General features: G+C 41.0%; 1 protein-coding gene and 1 pseudogene across 9 annotated transcripts in view; one reads left to right on the top strand and one right to left on the bottom strand.

The window, feature by feature from the left end:
• Nucleotides 1–12,220, bottom strand: part of COG3 (component of oligomeric golgi complex 3) — a 90,066-nt gene that overhangs the window by 65,972 nt on the left and 11,874 nt on the right. For 7 of the 9 annotated variants that reach the window (XR_004965737.1, XR_004965736.1, XM_036297157.1 and 4 more), the window contains exons 2-5: nucleotides 6,745–6,891; nucleotides 3,373–3,434; nucleotides 1,836–2,001; nucleotides 1,094–1,168 (exon numbers count right to left, since the gene is read on the bottom strand). Coding sequence is in view for 5 of the 9 variants with exons in the window: in XM_036297157.1 (XP_036153050.1) it covers nucleotides 1,094–1,168; nucleotides 1,836–2,001; nucleotides 3,373–3,434; nucleotides 6,745–6,891 (450 nt within the window). In the remaining 4 variants the exon portion in view is untranslated. Of the gene's footprint in view, nucleotides 1–1,093; nucleotides 1,169–1,835; nucleotides 2,002–3,372; nucleotides 3,435–6,744; nucleotides 6,892–12,220 lie in introns of those variants that run through there. The other 2 variants (XM_036297161.1, XM_036297162.1) reach the window with 2 other exon arrangements.
• Nucleotides 3,963–4,514, top strand: LOC118649790 (annotated as a pseudogene).

The raw sequence follows: 12,220 nt of genomic DNA, 5'->3' as shown, positions 1-12,220 counted from the left end.
AAAAAATAGATTATGAGGACTATACTTTTCCTCACACTACATATGAGATTAGTTTAAAACATGTTTTTATTATTATTACTAGTGCCCCGGTGCACAGATTCATGCACATTGAAAGGAAATTAATTAGAAGGTAGCCAGCAGGACGGGACTGGGCAAGACAGGCCAGATACGCCCTGGAACCAACCTCCCATGGTCCCTTCCCAGCAGGCTGCACCAGAGGTGGCACTGCAACTCAACGGGTGTCTGCAGAGTGAGCGGGGTTTCTCCAGCAGGTGGGGTCCCTCGGCCTGGCCTGCGGGGATAGGCCGAAACCGGCTCTCCAATATCCCCTGAGGGGTGCCGGATTGCGAGAGGGCAGTTCTCAGGTGATGCATCCCAGAATCAGGCTCCCTCCTCTCTGGTTCCGGGGTACATCACCCAAGAACCGCTGCTGCCAAGTTACCGCAGCTCGGCAGCTCCTGCATTGAGTGTCTGGCCCCTGGTGGTCAGTGCACATCATCGCTACCGGTCGGATGGTCAGAAGGTCACTTAGCCTTTTATATATATAGATAGTAGTTCGACCACAACAAGATTTAAAATTTAATATTTCTTCTTATAATCTTTCTCACAGCTTATAAATAAGATACTATAAGAGGTAACCAACAAAGTTTTTTAAATATTTTTTTAAGTATATGTTTATTGATTTCAGAGAGGGAGAGAGAGATAGAAACAATGAGAGAATCATTAATTGGCTGCCTCCTGCACATCCCCTGGGATCAAGCACACAACCCAGGCATGTGCCCTGACCAGGAATAGAACCATGACCTCCTGGTTCATAGGTCGACACTCAACCACTGAGTCACACCGGTCGAGCAACAAAAAGATTTTTTTATAACAGTAATACAATTCAAACAGAACTATTACTTAAATCATATTTGAAAAAAATCTGAAGTGGTAATGGTATGTCCATCAGTCACAAAGAGGAATACTTTCATCAAGCAAACTATTAAGTTAAAATATCACTCAAGCCAATTTACAGGTTTCAAGATTATTTTCAGAAAGGGAAATATAAAATAAAGTCACTAACTTTACAAAAAGTAAAAAACATGCTTACTGTGTTAATAGTTTCCAATTCATTGAAATAGGAAAGCTTTTGTTGAATGTTTTCAGCCAGATCAACAAGTTCCGACTTGCATTTTTTAAAAGAGAAAAATCAGTTATTACGAGAACATAAAAATCAACACTCCAGTCTCAAAAATTATCTGAATTGATATACATAAGACATAAGATTTCAGAATAATGCTCAAAGATTTTTGCAATCATGGACTAAAATCAGCAATGATTATCACAGTAAATTACATTATTTTGTAACCTTACAAAATAATAAATTATTAATTGCCTTTTAAGAAACAGAACGCACATAAAGAAAACTCTGAAATAAACAAAGTAATGAAAATAGTCTATCTTTAAGTCACAATTTAAACACTACCTACATCACTTCATCTTTTCTTAAACCCCATCATTACCCATAAACACTATGCCTGTTTCAAAAGTATCAATGATAAAGAGCAGACAGAGCAAATTAATATATAGTCTTCACTCTGAAAGTGTACTGAGACCTAATAGCTCAAAACATAGGAAAGCTTATCCTTGCCCCTGTTCACATAAGCTTACTTAGAATGAAAAGAAGGCTGTCAATGTAATATTTTGCACTCTTATTAGCACAGGGCCTTATATAGAGCAGTGTTCAATATCTAAATTGGAGAAATTAAGGAAACTAGAATTAAAAAGTATTCATCTATTTTAAAATAAAATAGTAAGCATAATCACTGACCCTCTCTCCTACTCCAAATTACCTGTTCTTTTAGGAGTTGTTCACAGGCTTCGTGTAGGGTTCCTGTCTTATTGGACACAAAAAGATACTGTTTCTGCAATGATTCCAGATGCTGAAGAGCACTGTTTACATCATTCAATATAGCATCACACTGCTCCTGAAACCCAGACAAGTAATCCCTCATCTGTCTAGAAAACAGAACCAAAAGGGGATTGGCAATAATATTTTCCCCCAATAAACATAGCAAATAAACAACAAAGTCTCATTTTTCCCCCCCAAACACTTGAATTTCAGGAGGAAAAGTCAGGCCTATTCACTACAGTTCATTATATACAGAAATCTACCAAAAGCTATGTTACAGACTGTTTCAATACTTAAGAAGGAAAATTACCGAAACTAAAAGGAACAACAATAACAATTAAAAAAAAAAAAAAAGCCCAGCCAGTGTTGCTCAGTGGTTGAGTGTCGAGCTAAGAACCAGGAGGTCATGGTTTGATTCCCAGTCAGGACACATGCCTGGATTGCAGGTTCCACCCTCAGTGTGGGGCATGCAGGAGGCAGACGATCAATGATTCTCTCTCATCACTGATGTTTCTATCAGTCTCTATCAGTCTCTCTCTCCCTTTTCCTTCCTCTCAGAAATAATAAATACATATTTATTTTTTTAATTTTTTTAAAAAAAATTTTAGAAGGAGCAACAAAAGGAATCAGCCTTGAAGCCAAAGACTGGCTTTTCACATGTAAGGCAATAAATCACCAGCTCAACTTTTAAAGTCTGAGACACAAGGGCCATCCATCCCAAGGCATCAAGGTCAATCCTTCAGGTCACTTCCACCTTTGAGAGATAGTGTGATGTCATGGGAAGAATTCTGGACTCAAAATTAGAAGACCTAAGTCTAAATCCCAGCTCTGCCCAAGTCTCCATGACATTAGGCAAGCTACTTTAATATCTCCAAGCCTCAGTTTGCTCATTTGTAAAATGGGAATAATATTACCTTTTCTCACAGAGCTGCTATAAAGATTAATTGGAATCATACATCACAGGGCCTAACACAATGCTTAGCAATTACAGTCACTTAATAAATGTTCACTGAATGCAAGCCATAGTCCCCAAATCTGCCAGAAACAGTATACCACCATTTCTCCCTTGCTATCAATATACACAAACAGAACAACATGGTTACACCTGGAAGCTAGGTGGCCATGCATAAAGTCTCTTGGGTCTCCCCTTTTAAAGAAAGGCAACAAACACCTCTTAGAGTTCCTGTACAATTACCACGTGAACCCAAACTTTCTAGACTTATCTAAAAACCAATGTCTGCCACCCCCTCCATCCCCCTAACCCCTGCTAACTTATTAATTACAATGTAATTTTCTTTTCAATTACACAGCTTTTAATACCAGTTAACCCAAATCCTCTCCCTGGTTACTTTTAAAGAAAATATTGCTGTTGGAGTTTTCTTTGTATGTTAATTTTATTTAGAGACACAGGTTACAAAATGTTTTAGATGACTGTGATCTAAAAATTAGGATAGCCAACAAATGCAAGAGCCACATACCTATATTTAGTTTCTTCATCCTGATCCATCTGAGTTTGTAGCTTTGCAAACCACGAGAAAAACTGGAAAAATAAATATTATATTGTCAACAAAACTAAAACAGACAAAATGAAAAGTGGCTGCATGCTAAACAGCAAGTCAAAAGAGTAACACTAATTCTTATTGTTTGGGGATCAGATATTAATAATTGGTTTTAAACCCAGAGACAATTTAATTGTATAGTCAATATCTACATGCTAGGAAAAGCAAAGGATATTAAAAACAATGGCCCACGGACAACAATGTGGTGATTGATGGGGAGAGGAAGGAGTGGAGAAAGTGGAGGAGGGTATGGGGGGGGCGGAATAAATGGTGAGGGACAGAGACTTCACTGGGGGTGGTGAACACAGAGTATAGTGTACAGATAATGTGTTGTGGAATTGTGCACCTGAAGCCTATATAATTTTGTTAACCAGTATCGCCCCAGTAAATTCAATAAAAAAGAAAAAAAATGGGTCATTTTCAGAGTTACTTAAAAAAGAGTATTAAAAATATAATACATAAGAAATATTTCTGCTCTTCCCCAAAGTGGCCAGAGGTGACCTTTGAAAATGATTCACTATTCACTTGACCCAGAAAACCCTACAAAATCATGCAAATCAAGAAGCTCAAATCTCCGTGTTCACTTTAAGAACACTCATGAAACTGCCCAGGCCACCAAGGTATGCATATTCTAAAAGCCACCAAGTATCTGAAGGATGTCACTTTACAGAAGCGATGTGTGCCATTCCATTGTTACAATGGTGGAGTTGGTAGATATGCCCAGGCAAAACAGTAGGGCTGGACACAGGGTCAGTGGCCCAAAAAGAGTGCTAAATTTTTGCTGCATGTGTTTAAAAATGCAGAGAGCACTGCTGAACTTAAACTTTAGATGTAGGTTCTCTGGTCACTGAGCACATCCAGGTGAACAAAGCTCCCAAAATGCAGCATAGAACCTACAGAGCCCAGAGGTGGATTACCCCATACATGAGTTCTCCCTGCTACAGTGAAAGGACTCTTACTGAAAAGAGCAGATTGTTTCTAAACCAGAAGAGGAGTTTGCACAGAAGAAAAAGATGTCCTAGAAGAAACTGAAGAAACAAAAACTTATGGCCTGGGAGTAAATTCAGCATAAAATAAATACTAATAAAAGAAAGGCAAAAAAATAAATATTTCTTCTTGAGAGGCTAAAGCCTATTTGCTAGTTTGCCAATTCTGAGTATGTAACATTGGGCTTTGAGTAAATAAAATATTAATATTATCTAGTAGGAATTGTGAGAATATAAACTCAAAAATAATATAACAGACTGGTTTAAGAACATGGACTTTTGTATTAGCTAACCCTGGGTCTGAATTCTGGCCCTATATTATGAAAATATCTATTACTAAAAAGAGATGGGAGAGGTTGACCATGACCATGACAAGCATGAGGGAACTTTTGGACCAAGAAAATGTTTTGTATCTTGTCTATATCTTACACAGGTATAGATACTTGTCAAAACTCGCCAAGGTGTACACTTAGAATGATTACATTTTACTGTACATAAATTATAACTCAATATATTAGATTTTTCTAAATTTAAAAAGAGATATACAAGTGCAAATTTAATCCAGAAGAGTATTTTAATAGTCCAAGTAAGTTATTATTTAATAGTCCAAGTAAGTTCACAGACTGGTGCAAGTGGGATTTGAAGTCAAAGTATGCTTTATTCTCTCAAGAGACTAAGCTTGACAAGTACCTTGGCTATCATTTACTGAACCCTGATTGTGTGCCTGCCACATACTGCATTTACATGCATTATCTTATTTAATTCTCGCAAAAATCCTATGATGTAGGTATATAATTATTGTTTACTCATAAGGAAACTAAAGACTAAAAATAAAAAGAAATGTTCCTAAGCTCACAAGGGTGGTAAGCGACACAGGTGACTTTCAGATCCAGGACCCGACTCGAGAGCTAGAGCTTTTTTTTTAAAATATATTTTATTGATTTTTTTACAGAGAGGAAGGGAGAAGGATAGAGAGTTAGAAACACCGATGAGAGAGGAACATCGATCAGCTGCCTCCTACACAACCCTCACCAGGGATGTGGCCGCAACCAAGGTACATGCCCTTGACCAGAATCGAACCCGGGACCCTTCAGTCGGAAGGCCGACGGTCTATCCACTGAGCCAAACAGGTCAGGGCGAGAGCAAGAGTTCTTAATCACTTTACTGCACGTCTTCCCTCAACTTACTATACATGCAGGTCAGCATATTTGTTTTATGTTTTACTCAGTAAATGCCTCAGCTTTGATTCTTCACAGAACAGAAAGAGAAGCAGAGGAAGTGGCAGAAGAAACTACTGAACATTTAGATTTTTAATCAGGAATAAGCAAAAAACAAGAGAAGATTACACAGGCTACATTACTAAAAGTAGCTATAAGCATTCATCTAAAAAGATTATTTAGTTGTTGTTTTTAAATTACCTAGCCATAACCCATGGACACAGACAATAGTGTATGAAGGCCTGGGGAGCCGGCAGGAGTAGGGTAGAGGGGTGGGTCAATGGAAGGGGGGAGAGTGCGGGGGGGGGGGGGGGGGGCGGGGCGGTGGACATCTGTAATACTTTCAACAATAAAGATAAATTATAAAATAAATTTACCTAAAAATAGAATGGTATGTGTATGTGTCTGTGTGTGTATGTACACGCACACTGCATGCTGGAGGGGGACATAACATAGACATACACTGGGGGAAGTCAAAAGTACATAAAATACCAAAACCTTAATAAATATAATCAATCAACATCTAAACTTGAAATATATTTTTCTCTGTATTGCAAATATGATTGGGCAAAACATTCATTTAAAATACTTAACAGCCACAACTAACAGAAAATAAAGAATGTTCTAAAAAAATTTTGTTAACTTCAGAGTGGGGCAAAAGTAGGTTTACAATTGTGAGTACACAAAACAGTTTATTCTTGTATTATTATTAATTATTTTCCATACAAACAACTCTAAACCTACTTTTGTACCACCCTGTATAGTTTAAAATGTTCAGAACTTTTAATTAGGATCTTTTTTATTAGCCCTGTATCAAGACATTTAATTTAAAATGATCAAACAGCCGTAACTGGTTTGGCTCAGTGGACAGAGCGTCGACCTGCAGACTGAAAGGTCCAAGGTTCGATTCCAGTCAAGGGCATGTACCTTGGTTGCAGGCACATCCCCAGTAGGAGGTGTGCAGGAGGCAGCTGATAGATGTTTCTCTCTCATCAATGTTTCTAACTCTCTATCCCTCTCCCTTCCTCTCTGTAAAAAATAAATAAATAAAATGATAAAACATCCTTAGAAACAATATTGCCACTTACCTGCTGTGCCGTTTCTATTTTTTCTTCTTCCATTTCTAATGAAATGAAACCATTCAAGAGAATGTCTTCTGTAGATTCAGGTACTATTGAAGTCTGTGCAATGGGCAGCGACTGGGACGTTAAATTGCATAAGTCTTCAATTGGGAGCTTGAAAAAGAAGAGCCACAAAGATATTTAAATAACCTGAAATTTCACTTAACTCAATATTGGTATTACAACTCAGTTGTTTTGAAAGATAAATGAAAGTTTTCTATTAAATCATTTAAAGTTAATGCCATGTAATGCTAACATTTATAACTAGGCTCTCTCTATATTAATTCTAGTCTCAAAATGTCAACATGACACTGATACCCCACCATTAGTAAAATATGGTTTTTTAGTTACCTTTCTAATACAGTGGGGCCTTGACTTACGAGTTTAATTCCTTCTGAGACCGAGCTCGTTAAGGAGCATGTTAAGGAGCTCGTTAACTCAAATTACTCTATCAACTCAATGCAAAAAATCAGCCGAGAGACAGCTGGTATCTCAAAAAACTCGTCAGTCGGGACACTCGTAAGTCAAGGCCCCACTGTACTGGTGGTGAATCTATGCAAATGCACACACATTTTCTTACTTGAACAGCTTGTCAACTAGCACCAAAGGCAAAACCTGTGTGCTATTGAAAGTAGTTTGCCTTCCCCATCATCTATAGCAGTGGTTCTCAACCTTGGCTGCACATTAGAATCACCTGGGAATCTTTTTAAAATCCTGATTTCTGGGCCTCATCCTCCGGAAATTCTGTTTCTTTGTTATGGGGTGGGGCCACAACATTAGCAACAAAGAAACAGAATTTCCGGAGGATGAGGCCCAGAAGTCAGGATTTTAAAAAGATTCCCAGATGATCCTAATGTGCAGGCAAGGTTGAGAACCACTGCTCTAAAGCCTGATCTCATTAACATCAACCAACAGAAAACAAATCCCACCCAAGAATTAAGTACCAATAAACATTAACTCCTACCATTTCCACCTCTGGCACACTTTACCCACACCTTCTTGCTGACAAATTTTGAAATTACAACTACATAGAATTTCAGTTTCCCAACTGTTTCACAAGAGCCCCACATACAAGGCCTCATTTTGATGCCATCAGACCTATAATACTTTCTAGTTCTCCACTACTACTAAAGGTAGTCCAGTGCTAACTTACCTGTACTGGTACAGACACACTATTTTTAGACCTAAAAGAAAGGCAGTGTAGATGCTGGGGAAGTTGTATAAGGGCCTGTTTTGTTTCAATTCCAGTTTTTAGCTCTTAGGGCATGACATTTAAGGTCCATCAATATAAAATTTTGATCCATAATCTTAAAAAACTGCCCTCCTGTCTATTCTTCTAGATATAAAAGTTTCATCTGAAGACAGTATTTTCTCTTTAAAACTGAAATAAACTAGATGCAAAATACACCATCACTAATTTAAAAATACAATCCTTTAGCCCTAGCTGGTAAGGCTCAGTTGGTTGGAGCATTGTCCCATACACAAAAAAGCAGTGAGTTTGATTCCCGGTCAGGACGCATATCCTGGTTGTGGGTTCAATTCACAGTCGGGCACATTCAGGAGGAAACCAATTGCTGTTTCGCTTTCACATTGATGTTTCTCTCTTTCTCTCTCTCTCTCTCTCTCTCTCTCTCTCTCTCTGTCTCTCTCTCTCCATTCTCTCTCTCTCTCTCTCAAAAAATCATAAAAGCATGTCCTTGGGTGAGAATAACAAAAAATACAACTCTTTAAATACAGGGGGTATTGCACCTGGGTCCAAGGGGGGTTATACCTTCTTGCACAGTAAATAACATTATAGTGCAGCCTGTTTGAGCCTTGCTCCTGCTCATTTATAAGCTACGTGATAATGGGCAAATTACTTTCTGCTTCTAATGCTCAAATTCTTCGCTGTAAAATAGGATCTACATTATCTGTATCAAAAAGCCATTGTGAAAAGAAGTAAACAGAGGTGTGGAAAAGCAGGCTCCTAAGACTGCTGGGAAGCTGCAGACCAAAATTAAGGGGGGGGGGGGGGGGCGCCGCGGTGCCAGGGAAGGTTCTGGTTCTGCTTTCTGACTCAAGAGCCAAGAGATCAGCAGTCTCCAACCAGTGGTGCGCAGAACACTGGTGGGCTGTGAGGTCCGAAAGGTTGGCAACCACTGGTTTAAGGAAACATTTGGAGCAGCAATCACCAAAAGATTGGCGACCGCTGGGTTAGATGTATGTCAGATTAAGGGCATCACTTGTTCATATAAATTCTTCCTGAATGATGACATAACCTTTCAGTATAAAAGGACTATGGCACAGTAAGAATTAAGTTTCTCAAATCCAGTGAGACTCTATCTTGAGTTTAAAGCAGGGGTGGGCAAACTTTTTGATTCGAGGGCCACAATGGGTTCTTAAACTGGACTCAGAAGAAGGAGCTGTGGCCGTGTTTCCCGACGTTGCCATGTTAACACTGCTGCTGGTGAAGGAGCAGAGGGGAGAGCAAGAGAACCCTCCGCTCTTTCGGCTCCGCGGGCCGGATAGAACAGCCGAACAGGCCGGATCCGGCCCACTGGCCGTAGTTTGCCCACGGCTGGTTTAAAGTGTCACTAGCAAGAGTTGTGAAGGACAAATGAAGCTGAGTTGAGATGAGTCACACCTGCTCATACTCTGTACAATCACCCCAATTACCAACAACAAGCTGCCTCCTTGGAGTGGGGGAGGTAAACACATCAGAGACAATGCTACATGTACTTAACATAATGCCTGTCACATAGTGAACACAATAAATTTGAGCTACTGCTATTTATCATATTGCTAGAGGCCCAGTGCACAAATTTTTGTGCACTCGGGGGGGAAGGGGGGTCCCTCAGCCCGGCCTGTGCCCTCTCGCAGTCTGGGACCCCTCAGGGGATGACCACCTGCTGGCTTAGGCCCGCTCCCCGGGGGATTGGGCCTAAGATGGCAATCAGACATCCCTCTGGCAGCTGGGCAGCCCTCGGGGGATGTCCACTTGCCAGCAGGGAGCAGGCCTAAACTGCAGTTGGACATCCTTAACGCTGCTGAGGAGGCAGGAGAGGCTCCCACCACCACCGCTGTACTGGCAGCCATCAGCCAGGCTTGTGGCTGAGCAGAGCTCCTCCCATGTGAGAGCACCATGACCACCAGAGGGCAGCTCCTGCATTAAGCATCTGCCCCCTGGTGGTCAGTGTGTGTCATAGCGGCCAGTCATTCCCAGTCCTGCTGTTAGGGTCAGTTTGCATATTACTCTTTTACTATATAGGATAGAGGCCTGGTGCACGGATAGGGGCCGGCTGGTTTGCACTGAAGGCTGTCCCGGATCAGGGTGGGGGTCCCGCTTGGGTGCCTGGCCAGCCTGGATGAGGGGGTGATGGCTGTTTGCAGCTGGTCACACCCCTTCAGGGTGGGGGTCCCCACTGGGGTGCCTGGCCAGTCTGGGTGAGAGGCTGAGGGCTGTTTTCAGGCTGGCGGGTGACTGAAGCTCCCAACCTCTCCTTTATTTCTTTTTTTCTTTTTATTCTGGGATTTATTTACCTTCTATGGCTGTCACTGGAACTGAGAGCCGGCTTTAGCTCTGAGGCTCGGCTCCAGCTCTGAGACGGCTGCTGAAAGCAGGTATCTGGGTTTGTTTGGCTTCTATAATTGCAACATTGTTTCTTAGAGTGCAGCTCAAAGGCCGGCAGCGGCAGGCAGGGAACCTTCGCTTCCTCCATCACTGGAGCAAGCAAGCCTCCTGTTCGCTTCAGCTGCATGGCTGCCGGCCACCATCTTGGTTGGCAGTTAATTTGCATATCGCCCTGATTAGCCAATGGGAAGCGTGTCGGAGCTACAGTTAATTACCATGTTTGTCTATTGTTAGATAGGATTAGTATTCCTATTTATTAGCAGCAACAAAGTAATTTTATAAAACAGAATTTATACTGCTTTTTGAGCGTAGAATAGTCCATAAGCTATCTTTACAAAATTATTTTTTGCTAATTGTAAAATTTATCTCTGAACAGATCGTGACAAAATTCTATCAGCACTGTTTACACAATACTATGGGGCAACAATGAAGAGACATTGATTAGGCTCAGATTTGAAAAACATACCAGAAAGCACATGGAGACTAACCTAAGATCAAGAAAGCTGGACAGAGTGTTGCTTGCACCCTAATAAGAAAAAGACAAATAATATACAAAAGCATAACTATTCTTGAATCCATCAGAGGGCTGAGATTACAGAGTATCCAAGGAGCTTAAAATCCATGTGAGATGGGCACCTCCAGAGAGAGACAGAATGTGAGCACTGGCTCACCTGTGGCAGATCATGGAAAAAGAAATACAAGCAACATATAAGTAGGTAAGAATTCAGCTAAAATTTCTTACAAATTGTAAAAGGCTAGGGTGTAAGTACAAAATGCCTGGAAGGCACAAACACAAAAGGATTTAGCACCCACACACATGGTTTTCTTCACAGACCTCCATGCTCCCAAGAAAGAATGAGAACAGGTGGTGCAGGCCTCAAAAAGGAGATGGCTGTGGGAAAGCAGAGCACAATCCTCCTATATAGTCCTATATAATAAATGGCTAATATGCAAATTGTCCCCTCGACCAGGAGTTCAACTGGGAGTTCGACAAGGGGCGGGCTGGCCAGCCAACGGCCCACAACCCCTCCCCTGGGCCGACCTCGCCTCCGATCGTGCTCCCACCCCGATCAGGGGCAGAGCCGGCCAGCCAGCCTCCAGCAGCCCTTCCCCCAGCTGGCCCAGCCTGATTGGCCCCAATCGGGGCAGGCTGGCTAGACCCCACCCATGCACAAATTTGTGCACCGGGCCTCTAGTATTCTATCATAGTTCATGAGACCTTACAGCACATAATTCTGGTATTACCACATAATATATAACAAAGTCCAGCTCTAGCCAGTTTGGCTTAGTGGATAGAGCATCAGCCTGTGGACTGAAAGGTGCTGGGTTCAATTCCAGTCAAGGACATGTACCTCAGTAGCAGGCTCCTCCCCGGCCCAGATCAGGGTGCATGCAGGAGGCAACCAATCGATGTGTTTCTCTCACATTGATATTTCTCTCTGTCTTTCCCTCTCTCTAAAAAAAAAAGAAAAAAAAATCAATGGAAAAATATTCTCAGGTGAGGATTAAAAATAATAAAATAAAATAAAATAAATGGAGATTTAACCTCTCTTAAAAGTAAATAATAATAATATATAACAAATTCCAGATAAAGTAAAGTTTCTCATTTCAAATTAATTTTTAATATACAGAGCAGTCATTTTAAAATTATTTCTTTAGCCCAGCCTGTGTGGCTCAGTGGTTGAGCCTCAACCTATGAACTAAAGAGGTCCCCAGTTCAATTTCTGGTCAGGGCACATGCCCAGGTTGAGGGCTTGATCCCTGGTAGGGGACATGCAGTTGATCAATGTTTCTCTCTCATTGATGTTTCTAACTTTCTCTCCCTCTCCCTCT

The sequence above is a fragment of the Myotis myotis genome, unplaced genomic scaffold (genome assembly GCF_014108235.1).
Source record: "Myotis myotis isolate mMyoMyo1 unplaced genomic scaffold, mMyoMyo1.p scaffold_m19_p_3, whole genome shotgun sequence".
Classification (NCBI taxonomy): Eukaryota; Metazoa; Chordata; class Mammalia; order Chiroptera; family Vespertilionidae; genus Myotis; species Myotis myotis.
Note: the sequence above shows the minus strand (reverse complement) of the source record. Positions and strands in the feature narration are given on the sequence as shown.